The sequence below is a fragment of the Neovison vison genome, chromosome 10 (assembly GCF_020171115.1).
Source record: "Neovison vison isolate M4711 chromosome 10, ASM_NN_V1, whole genome shotgun sequence".
Classification (NCBI taxonomy): domain Eukaryota; kingdom Metazoa; phylum Chordata; class Mammalia; order Carnivora; family Mustelidae; genus Neogale; species Neogale vison.
Window position 1 is genome coordinate 11,511,031 of NC_058100.1, and position 12,326 is coordinate 11,523,356.

At 47.3% G+C, this 12,326-nt stretch overlaps 1 protein-coding gene across 4 annotated transcripts in view; it reads right to left on the reverse strand.

Annotated features, from left to right (window-relative positions):
* Positions 1–12,326, reverse strand: part of MARK1 (microtubule affinity regulating kinase 1) — a 114,257-nt gene that overhangs the window by 4,021 nt on the left and 97,910 nt on the right. For 2 of the 4 annotated variants that reach the window (XM_044266804.1, XM_044266805.1), the window contains exons 14-17: positions 10,365–10,465; positions 8,927–9,091; positions 7,760–8,011; positions 1,527–1,571 (exon numbers count right to left, since the gene is read on the reverse strand). In XM_044266804.1, the coding sequence (XP_044122739.1) occupies positions 1,527–1,571; positions 7,760–8,011; positions 8,927–9,091; positions 10,365–10,465 (563 nt within the window). The remainder of the gene's footprint in view (positions 1–1,526; positions 1,572–7,759; positions 8,012–8,926; positions 9,092–10,364; positions 10,466–12,326) is intronic. The other 2 variants (XM_044266807.1, XM_044266806.1) reach the window with 2 other exon arrangements.

Sequence of the window (12,326 nt, forward strand, 5' to 3'; positions counted from 1 at the left end):
ACGACTCCAGAGTTAGAGCAACTGCCCAAGGTCACACAGCTAGGCAAGTGGTGGGGCACAGCTCAAACCCCCAGGGTCTGGCTCGAGAGCCCCGGCTTTTCACCAGTGTGCCCCGCCACGTCCCTGACAGGACAGGACCTCCTGCTCCTTGCAGTTCCCTCAATTGTAGAATGGATACTTTTCACCGGGCTCTTGTGAGAACTGAATGACCGGCTACTTGCAGGCAGTAGGCACTCACTAAGGTTGTTGAAAAGCAAAAAGAAAAGGAAAAAAAAAAAGAAAACTAACCCCAGTAATAATGAAAGAAAGGGACCGCAGCCCCGTGAAAAGGACAGAGTAGAGACAGGTAAGCCGCAGCGACCCGCGGCCACCTGTGGCACTGACTGTACTATCACGTGTCTCAGAGGGAAATTTCGTGGAAAGGCGGGATGAGACACAAGAGTCTCTGAAGCCACGACTCGGGGAGGGGCGAGGCTACCCCAAACGTCCTTCATGTTCATTTCACAGGCAGAAGGAAAGTCACAACTATTCATCCTGCCTCCCCTTCCTCGGCTGCCGACCATGGTGACTCGGGCACCTAACTCAACAGAGAGACATTTCAACTACTGTGACCAAATATAGCAGTTTGCCAAATAAATAAATAAATCACCTAGGAATGCTTGGTAAAGTCTTCCCAAAGTTCATTATATTTTATATTTTAATTAATTTTAAGAGGTAGCAATTAAACTGGGGGTTGTGCTCGGCCGGTCAAAACTCGTTCTTGAATGAAGCTGGGGCATCTGTCCTACTGTGGAGGTGCTCATCCAGGTTCTGTGATCTGTATGGGTCCTTTCAAGCTGGCATACATACCAAATAATCTAATGCCTTCCTTTCTTCAACTTCCCGTTTATCAATATGAACACAAGTACTAACACGCCCTTGGCGTGGGTCCCGGACCCGCAGCACCAGCCTCTCACGCAGCGACCCCCAACCCAGCCTCAAACCCTGGGGGCGGTGCCCCCCACCTGATTCCGACTGGGCTTGCGCTGGAGACCCCCCCGTCAGAGGGAACACACAGCCACCGCCGGATGCCAAAAACCATCGAGGGAGGCAGGGTGAGCGTCTGCAAATGTGGTCCACCACTGCACACTCACCTAAAATGTTCCTAATCTCAAACCTTCCTACATAATTTGTGTTCCGTGTTCTGTGTTATCTAATTCCAGTTACATCATTTTAGTGAGAAAAGGATCAGTACATTTTAATCCATTAATTCTTCTGCTAGGACACATTTTATAGGACAGGAAGGCTACTTCTCTACAGAGCATACAAGTCAAAACAATGCTGAGAAAACGCAAACTTCAAGTGAACTAACTCACACTTCGTTAAACGCTAGGCAACATTAAGCAAACCCATCCCGATATAAAAGCGTAAAATGCACATACTCTCTAGTTATTAGCTCTTAAGATTTATTAGGTCCTGCACGTCTTTCGAAAGCACGTCTGCATAGACGGGGGCCTAGCAGCGAAGTATTGGTAGTGGCTCCTCACCTTGAGGTGTCTGTGCGGCCACTGGCTTCGCCTTCACTGGGATCCCTCAAAACAAAGTGGAGGTTGAGATTTAATGATAAGAGTGAAAAATAGACCAAGAAAACCCACATCTAAAATGATGTTAAAGTTAACGTGTTAAGCAAACTTCAGCACACTTTTCCGTTACTTGTCAGCCTCACACGGCTCTGAACGTTTGCGCTGGAAGCAGCGCAGCTGCCATTTTATTGAGCGTCTACTGGGTCTTGTCAGAGGAGATGCTAGATTGATGGTTTAGGATTTTTGCTTTTGTTTCTGTTTTTAAGAGGATCTTCCAATTCCCAGTCACAATTTTAAAGTCAGAATTTCTCTTTGGGTTGAGTTTAGTTCAATTTATAGTTAAAACTATTTAATAATTTTCAGCAGCGAGATCCAACTTTGTATTTGTTATAAATGTAATTCTAGTAGTCGCTCAATTTAGAAAATACGTAAGTTAACCTTGCTGTTAAAAATAAAGTTCAACATATCTGTGTTTCTACAAATAAGAACCAAGTTCAAATCAGCAATGAACTTAACTTCACATGTTACACTAGTGATTCATGCACACGATCAAACGTTACAGCAAACCGACAGCCTATCCAAGCAGGTGAGTCTAAAAACATGAGATCAATTAGGCAGAAACATTCATCTTACCTGGATATCGACCTGTGAAATAAAACCAGGAAAACTCTACTAATCGTCCTTCTGTTGAATGTCATTTATATTTTTGAAGTCTACTAAAATTTTAACTACTTTGTCATTTTCAAGTAATTAAATCTTGACAGAGGAGCATCAAGTTAAACACCAGTTTAGATGCATTAAGAGATGGCACGGGAGAGCAAAATACTATTAAATCGCTGGGAAGAAAGAACCAGCTCAAACCCAGAAGTTAATGTTTTCTTAATGTTTTCACTGTTCCAGGAACATTCATGTTATTTCTGTAAAGTGACTGCAGTGGGAATAAAATCAGGGCCACTTTCCTCATCCCCCAATGAGCGAATCATACCCACACACTGAGCTCTATGGCTTGAGCTGGAGGTTAGAGATACGAATGCCTTATGCAGTCTACGGCCATACCACCCTGAACGCGCCCGATCTCGTCTGATCTTGGAAGCTAAGCAGGGTCGGGCCTGGTTAGTACTTGGATGGGAGACGAATGCCTTATGCATCTCAGGGTCTTTAACACCAGGCCTTTCTTGACACACATGTTGTGCAAAACCCATTTTCCTCTCTGAATCAAAAAGGACAAACAAGACATATTCTTACACTCAAATGGGGATTTGTAACTGGCATTTTCATTGGCAAGTGTAATAATTCAGTGTTAACTACACAAACCTATCTTTATGATAGCACATGGACGTGTCTTTAAAAAAATAAAAGAACAAGAGCTGGAAATGCATGTCATCGGGCACGTGCAGCCGTATGGATGTCCTGAAGGGCAGCTCATCGGCGGGAAACAAGGGCAGTGAGGCCGCTGCTCTAACAGAAAGGGGCGTGCGTCTCCCCGGGCTTGTGTCCTATTTCTATTTCGCCGGCTAAGTCGCTGTTAGGAGACACCTATTCCGCAGCTGCCGAACTTGAAGCACTAGGAATGAGGCTCTACGTCTCCTGTTCTCACTGTTGAAACAGCCACAGACTCATCATGTCTTCCCATCCCCTCATTCCTGCCGTCCTGGAAGCCGACAGAAACACCGACCTGAAGAGCGTCTGCTGCGTGGCAGTGGCTTCACCTAGTCCAGCCACCTGGAGGGAGGCAGCTGGGGAGAGACAGGGCCCGCGGGCTGTCGGAGCACATGCAGGGCGGCAGGGCTTCCCGACACTGAACACTTAGAAAACACAGACAAAAGTGGCCAACTATCTTATACACAGCAATATATACTCAACTGACCTAATTTGGTTATTCCCTAGTAAGAGAGCGCTGTGGTTAAAAAATCATTAAGGTTGGGGCGCCTTGATGGCTCAGTGGGTTAAAGCCTCTGCCTTTGGCTCAGGTCATGATCTCAGGGTCCTGGGATGGAGCCCTGCATCAGACTCCTTGCTCAGCGGGGAGCCTGCTTCCCCACCCCCCACGCCGCCCCGCCTGCCTACTTATGATCTGTCAAATAAATAAAATCTTTTAAAAAAATCATACGGTTTGCTACAATCTCCAGTTTGTATAGTAGTTCAATGGAACTATCCAAACAAACGGTTCTCAATGCTATTTAAAAGGTTTTTTTTTTTTTTTTAGGCTTTTGAAATAGTATTTCTACACCCTCCCTGATAGAGCACTCTAGTGTAAGTCACTTTCCTAATTGGAAAGTTCTTTCCTAAGACCAGAAAACAACTCTCTCACATGGCATCTCGGCATACAGCCTTTTTACTGGCCAAGGAGAACTTAATACTAACGGGCTTCCTCTTTGTAACAGTGGTTTTCGAGTACACAAATGATTAACTCCAAATTACTGTTTACCCTTCCCTTCCTAAAGTTTAACAACCCAAATTTTCTTACGTTTTTCCCTATATCATCCTATCTTTTCCTCTTTTTAAGCATCTAGTGGCACATCAACTCAGTCGGTGCTAAAGCTGGCGAGGTGTCGGGGCTGTCGCTGTTGACATCACCCCATCAGATGAGGTCTGGTGGGGGTGGGGGCAGCTTGTAGCCAGACAACACCGTGACATCACCAGGGGGCCGCTGGTCACTCAGGGTGCCAGTGTGGGTCACGGGGAAGTGAGGAAGGCAAAGGGAACAGACAGAAAGGCAGGGCTTGAACTCAGGATGGTCTTAAGAAGAGACAAGTGGGAAGGACGGACAATCTGGGAACTGGGGTAAGAATCATAAATAATAAGGCTAGAATAGCTCCTGAACATCGGGAAATTTCCCGGTTCCCTCCAGGCCTCCAACCTCCCGGAAAGGTCAATATACTGAGCACACAGTTAGATCCACCGCACTTCGGTTTGCCGCAGTTCGCTCCTGGTACAGAAACCAGCGCCCCACGTGTGCTCCTGCACTGGGCCGTGCGTGCGGCCCACACACCCTCTGCAGCTGCGCAGGCGACACGAGGGAAGACCGTGCCCGGCAGTGAGCACACACGCACTCGTAAAGCCAATGCTGTTCACGGGGTGACAAGTGACCTCCGAGGAGAACTGGGAATTTTTTCTTTTCTCTAACCAAACCCTGAATTAATTAAAAATATGTCAAAAATTAAAAGACAAAAAAAATCCTACCAAACTGCCAACAAAGGATAGCAAACAACTTCTACCCTGCCCTCTTCTCCCCGAGCTGCCCCTCAAAAGGCTCTAATGAAACGACACTGTTCAGAAGTTAACAAAGGCATCGTGGAACTTTGGAAATGTTCCTGTTGGCTCCCCTCAGAGGCCAGCTCGGCCACCCTGAACCCTCAGAGGACTTTCTATTTCAGGGCCTGCTTCCTTCAGAGCACTTACCGGGACTTACTATGACCTTATCTGTTTACTTTTAAGATTGGTCTCCCACACTATTCAACCACTCATTCCATACATGAGTGAATGTCACGTCACGTGTCGCTGCAGGCCCTCAACACGCAGCAGCAGATTCAACGGAGAACAAACAGGTAAAGTGGTGTGTGTGTGTGTGTGTGCACGCGCAATGGTTTCAGGTAGTGTTAGATGCTACGAAGAAAAACAAAGCAGGCAGAGGGCCGCTGCTCGAAGAGGCAGTGATTGTAAAGAGGGAATGGAGGAAGGGCTCGCTGGGGAAGGGACACTCCAGCAAAGACCCAGATGCGTGCAGAAGCAGGCAGCTGGGCAGGTGAGGGGATGGGGGGAGGGGGAGGGCGGGAGGAGAGGCTTCCAGGGAGAAGGAACCGCAAACACAAAACCTTGCACGGGGAGCCCCGGTGTGTGCGGGACACTCAGCGTGGGGAGAAGATGAGGTCAGAGCAGAAATGGCCAGACCACAGTGGCCTCCAGGGCCACCGTGCGGGCTTCGAACTGTGTTCGGAGTGGGATAAAAGCAAGCTGCGGGCTTTCAAGTGCGGACAGGCTCTGCTGAGCACAGACGAGGACAAGGGCAGAAGTGAGGAGGCTGTTAGCAGGCAGAAGACGAGCAGTGGGTTCGGTGACAGAGGCTGCGGTAGGAGTGACAGAAGAAGCTACGTCTGGGAGATGCTGGGAAGGCAGAGCCAACACCACCGGCCGGCAGCCTGGCACGTGGTCTGAGAACTAGAAGGGAGGTGTCACCACTACCTCATGTGGTGAAGAAAGAGGGAAGACCGGTGTTGGGGGGCGGGGGGAGCTGGGTTTTGGACACAGCCTGTCTGGGAGTCTACGGCAGCCACGTGGAGAGGCTGCATAGACAACCGGCTACGGGAGTCTCCAGTTCAGAGGTGCGATCTGGGCTAAAGACACGGGTTTGGGAGCTGTTCACGTAAGACGAATGTAAGGTCATCGGCCTGAATGAGATCCACAAGAGAGCGAGGACGGCCAGGCCAGAGAAGAGAGCATGTGCAGAGCCCACGCCCTGGGGCAGTCCGGTACTCCGAGGTGAAGGGAAAGGCAAGGGAACCTGCAAAGAACCAGCAAAATGGCTGGAGACGGATAGTTGGAGAGGTGGGAGGAAGACCAAGGGCCAAGTGAGCAAAACGTTTGCAGGGCGCCATGCTGTGTGGTAAGTGCTCCTGGGAAGCGGCTCCCTCCGTCTCCCTCGCGGCTGGGGCAACGGCACCGGCAGGCGGCAGGGCTTCCCAGGTCTGTCACGTGGCTCGACGGCCATCTCCATCCCTGGCTCCCAACAGACTTTCTCCCTGCCACGTTCTTGCTCCGACACGCTGTCCTAACCTCTTCTCCAGGGCTCTTTGCTATGCTTCCTCTAGAATCTATGCTTTCATTGCAAAGTAAAGAGAAATATGTTACACGTTGCTTAATGTACAATTAATAATTGAGCTTCTTGACTCAAAACCATTCTCCTTCACTTCAAAATTAATCCTGCCTCAGGCAGGACTAATTAATCCTGGCTTTGAGTGGTCAGCCAAATTCCACCCAGCAGAGACTACTGCGGATCCGACCAGGACCTTGAAGACGGTCGGACAGCACTAACCGCCCTGCTGACTCTGTGGTGAGCTTCGTTCCAGCTCTTTCTCTCTCCAGGTGTCATGCTGCGTGGTCGCTGCCCACACCGTACAACATCACCGTTGATACGGTTAGAAATCGATGCACTTGAGCATTTAAAGTTTTAAGTTCAGCTGGGCAGCCTGGGTAAACTGTCCATGAATAGCTCCAAGAAAAGGTGAGAGACTAAAGCTGCTGCTTCTCTTTGCAGCAACCGCTCTCTGAAATCCTAGAACACTAATAACCTGGATCATTAAGTATCTAATTAATGTTTTTTTAAAGCATGTATAATAATTTCCTCCCTAGAATGTCTACCTCCTCAAACCACTCTGGTATGGGGCTTTAGCTGCCCCCACCCCCGTGGACAGTGGTGCCTTCCTCTAGCCTCGCATTCTGCAGCACGCGTTCTGCTCGCTATCACGCCAGCCGCTCACACGTCTGCCCCTTCCAGGACTGCAGGCGCCTGGAGCACACAGATGTGCTCTTACTCATCTTTGTGTCCTGCTTGGCACCTAGCACAGGGCTTTGTACGTGTAGGATTTTGCAGGCTTTCAGGGGGACCTGATCATAGATCAAATGGACATCCACCTGCATTTGTTCAGCAACTTCCATCATCAATGCGTCAGGGAACTTTTGAGAAGAGCACAATTCTGTTTGATTAGAAGTTGACTATACTCGGACTCATTCTGTTTTTGCTGGGTTTTGGTGTTAAGCTTCTATGATGTTAAATTCCATAAGTGATCCACATGACTCCAAAACAAAGGCTTGTTTCACAAGGAAGGGAAAAAGGGCAAACTACACATTATTAGGGAGCGATTGAAAAGTAATCTGAAAATATATTATTTGAAGGACAAATGGAAACTCATTATTTCCTTTTTTTTTTTTTAAATCAAGGCATTTGAGTAGGAGATAATCTGTTAAACGTATTTTTGATGTTTCCACTCTCTTTTACAGAATTTAACAATTCCTATGTTGCCCATTTTTTTTTCTCTGTCTTAGGGAAAAATACATCACGTCCTCCTTGATTTTCTTCTTCAAACTTCGGTCCAATGCCATGAAACCATTTTGGAAAATCACAGGAAAGGTGAAAGAAAAAACCGAGTCACCTTTGCAATTCCTCGAGGAAACAACCACCACCGCACATGGGTACTGACCTGCGAACGAATTTGGATGTGATTTTGCTTATTATACCCGTGGATGTCCCCCTCCTGGCGTGTGCGAAGGCTCCGGGCTCGTGCGAGGGGGAGGCGGGCGGCCCGTTGTAGGCGGCGCTGCGGCGCTCCCGCAGCTGCTCCCCGTGGAACGTGCTGCGGCTTGAGCTGCCCCGGGGGAAGCGGGTGCGGTCCGGGGTGCTGGCGCTGATGCTGTGAGCGGAGGGGGAGGCGGCGGGCGCTCTCTGCGTCGCACTGTCCGGACAAACGAAGTTAGGTTATTCGGAATGGTGACTGAGAAAGCTTTCACTCATTCTAAATCTACCAAAACAAAACAACAAAACAAAAACCAAGAACTACCAAGAACTTGCCGTGGCTACCTTCCCTAGGCCCTGCTTCACCTGCTCCCATTAGAGATGCCCGGGGGTCACCGCACTGAGGGGAGAGGGACGACATTTCAGCTCAAAACCAAACGCCTTTTTCAGAAATATGGTTATTAAAGATGAAGAAGTTATTGAAACAGGGATCCAAACACTTGAGAATTTAAACCATTCGGGACTGTGGAACACGAATGTTCCTCGTCAAAAGGCATCGGAGTGGAACCATTTCGTATTCACAGTGCAGGCCTGGGGGACAATGTGAGGCTCCGTGACCCCGCTGATGTAAGTAACCCTTTAACTAACGATGCTTCTGAACTTCAGAAATCCTAACATAGACAAATACTGGAGAAATGGACATATCATTTTAAACCTAAAAGGGTTCTTTGAGATCATCTGTTTCCCTGATAGAGAAAAAAAAAAGCCAATTTCATTAAAAAAAAAAAAAAGTAACTGGCAGCAGCCAGGGTTACCCAGAGATCTCCATTCCCAGTCTCTTGTAGCTCTGTTTTTACACCATAAAAATTCAATTTACCTGAATGATAAATTGGGCAGCAATCCTTTATAGGTGGATTTAAAACAAAATCTTTAAAGAAAATTCCTTTAGGAAATGATTTAAATCATATGCAACATTTTTTGAAAACAGGTAGGGTGTGGTGTGTTTATGTTCTAATTCAACTTTCCCCCCTGCTACAGACACTGAATCTTCCTGGAACGCTCTCGATGTGATGGTGCTTATCGTGTATTTTTGTAAGCCACTATGTTTGGATACGCAATGCACCCAGCACGTTACCCGGGCCGGTAAGCTTCAGAGCCGTCTTTAATGGTTGGCAGTGTGACTTTAATAGGATGGCCAGAAGTGGACATGGACTTCTGGTGGCGGGGTCGTGCTGAGGGGATGGCAGGAGCCACAGCAGAGCCTGCAGAGGATATGCTACTGGCGGACATCTCCGTAAGGCTTTCGACAGAAAACAGTTGAGAAGACCATAGAAATGTAAAAGAGAAGAGAAATGGCAGTTTACTTAAATTTAAGAGATAGATTTTTAAAATCTAAATTGACTGCACCTTTCATGACTGAGACACTTAAAAGAAGTGGCATTATTAGTGACTAACAAACCAATATTCTTGCCAAAAAACGTACAGAGTGAATTTACCACTACCTTCCATGGAAAAGATCCTGTACACGCTTGCTCTGTAACTGTGAATCTGAGAAGGACAATGAAATGACTCTCATGATCGGAGACCTTTTTCACTTTCCAAGAGCCATAGTTTGGCGGAATGTGTTGCTGTGGTTTGTTGTCCCTTACACAGTAAGAATTCATAATTACGACAAATACTGTCTCTGGAAACATCATGAGAACACTTTCAGCTCGTACTACTAATCAATTAACTGCGTATGTTAAAGGAGCTGCAGATCAGGACTGGGGAAGGGAGAAGGAGTGAAGTCAGAAATCAGTCCCCAAGTCCTTTTCTAGCTTAAAGGATCTTACGTCCGAGGGAGATACATTTACCTCTGTACGCTTCATAATCACACTTGCTTCACATGTCTATTAATTGGGAGGGAGCCAATGTTAAGCATAGTCTGTCCCATCCATTGACATGACGAGGGATGGAGCTAAGATCAGAATTTTATGAGAACAGGCTCCCTGCCCTTTTGTACTATATTGATGAAGAGCCCTTAAAACTCACAAGGAAAAGCAGCTAAATTTTAAAAATAATAAACATACTATGATTTGTCATTATTTAAAATAAAACATATTGAGGTTTCCATGGTTCTCAATGATCAGCTAAAATGGCCACATTTCTTTAAAGGAAGGAAAAAGAAACCTTCATGGTTTGGATACGATAATGGCGTGACGGGAGGGGGAGGGGCAAGGAGGGAAGGCTAAAAAAAAAAAGTAAAGTAAAAGATAAAAAGGAAGCAGCAGGTATATAATAAGACAAATTAAGACGATCAGGTTAGGAGGGGATAATCTGTTTTATCACACAGAAACATTTACTACCAGGCTTCATGCAGCCATCAGACCACAGGTTAAGAGATTTACCGCCTGTTTTCCCTAAGCACGTTCCCATCCTGGTACAGAAGGGGAGACGCCGGAGCGAGAATGGCTGGCTGCAGCTGTAGCCTCTCGCAGTCCCTTGCTCTTGACCCATGAGCTACAGGTGTTCCAGCAAGAGCAGTCATGCATGATGACAACGAAGCGGGCCGCACGTGGCGCAGTGACAGTTACCTGCTGTCCTTTCCATTCTGCAGTGCCGCGTACCGATCTGTGGTCCTTTCGCAGACATACGTGTTCCTTCTTGCCATGCTGCCTCCAGAATATACATTGCTCTTTAAGAAGGGAAAAAAAAATCCATCTTAATACTCTAACTGTAGCTGTGGAAAGTCAAAGAAATGAATTTAGGAGGCAAAGGACTTTGGAAAAAAAAAAACCAAAAACCCGTCGTAGAATGTTCATTTGTCAGACCTTACGTGACCAAGCCAATCTCACACCTGTCTCTCTCTCAGTTACACGGCAGGAGTGACAGGCAAAGCACGACAAGCTCATGGTGGTTTTTAGCTCGTCGTCCTGCAGCAGCAGTGAGCAGCTCTTTGGAAGCAATGAGAAAGCGATTTTTATTTCCTCCCTATAAGCTGGCGGTAGGGAGAAGGGCGGGGGAGTGGTCCAGGCAGCTCTGTGGGGCCAGGAGCAAGAGATGACTGCACAAGAAATACAATCACAGACCGGAAACCTGAGGCAGTGACAGTGGTGGCCCCCACAAGCTTGCAGGCTGCCACTCTTCACCTGCTCAGGGAACCCCCACAGCCCACGGTAACGTTAAGGAGACGCGGTCGCCCGGGTCAGAGGCGTGCCGGGCTGCGGCCACCAGCACCAACGGGGTGCCGGGCCTCGGAACACTCCCTCACTGCACGTTTAGGCCAGGAGGCAAGCCAAGTGTGAGCAGCTCCGGAGCAAAGAGAATAAGCGAAGACGGACAGCATCTCCTTACCACACACACAACCACTGATCTGGAACCTCCACTGCTGTGCCTGCCAAAGTCTTGACTAGTTATCAGTACTAGTTACCAGTACTGAACCATATGGGCATGATCTCCAAATGGGACGCATGTTCTTCTGTTTAATCCTTACTCCAACAGAAAAAAAAAAAAAATTCCCTATTCCTGGCTAATTTGGCTTTCACTGTTCTCTGAAACACATAACTAACTTAAAATTTGTTGAATCATAAGAGCTAGGATGTCTCGACTAAGTTTGGAGGAGAAAAAAAGCCTCCTATAAACAAAATTGTTTAAGTGCAGATTTCAAACTTTTCAACGGCCTAGGTTCCTGGATGGAAGGAATTCTGTCATCATTTACATAAAAAACACAAAAGCGGGGCGCCTGGGTGGCTCAGTGGGTTAAAGCCTCTGCCTTTGGCTTGGGTCGTGATCCCAGTGTCCTGGGATGGAGCCCCTCATCCGGCTCTCTGCTTTGTGGGGAGCCTGCTTACCCCCACCCCCGCCTGCCTCTCTGTCTATCTACTTGTGATCTCTGTCTGTCATATAAATAAATAAAATCTTAAAAAAAAAACAAACCCCACAAAAGCTTTAAAAGTGTGGTAGCAGAAGAGAGTATGATCATTAAGAACATTTTTTAGGGGGCGCCTGGGTGGCTCAGTGTGTTGAGCCGCTGCCTTCGGCTCAGGTCATGATCTCAGGGTCCTGAGATCGAGTCCCACATTGGGCTCTCTGCTCAGCAGGGAGCCTGCTTCCCTTCCTCTCTCTCTGCTGGCCTCTCTGCCTACTTGTGATCTCTCTCTGTCAAATAAATAAATAAAATCTTTAAAAAAAAAAAAAAGAACATTTTTTAGGTAAGACACTGTCTACGTTAAGTGAAGGCAAAGAAGCCAGTTTATTCTGGAGAGATCCATTACGAAACTAGCTTGTGGCAAATTCTTAAACTTTACTTTTGATAATTTGTTTTGGCTAAACTGTCATACGAGTAACCTAACCGTGAACAAATTCCTGGTCAATTCCTTCTGGTCACTTGCAGTAACACTACTTTGCTTCTCAAAGTGCGATGGGTGACCAGTTTCTCTTTCAAGACTGTGCCCTCTGGGTTCGCCGTTCTCCCGCACCACCTCCCTTCCGTTGTCCCTTGGCTGCCAGCGACACCCAGATGGAGCATCCCCCCGGGAAACAGGGCCTAGGATCAT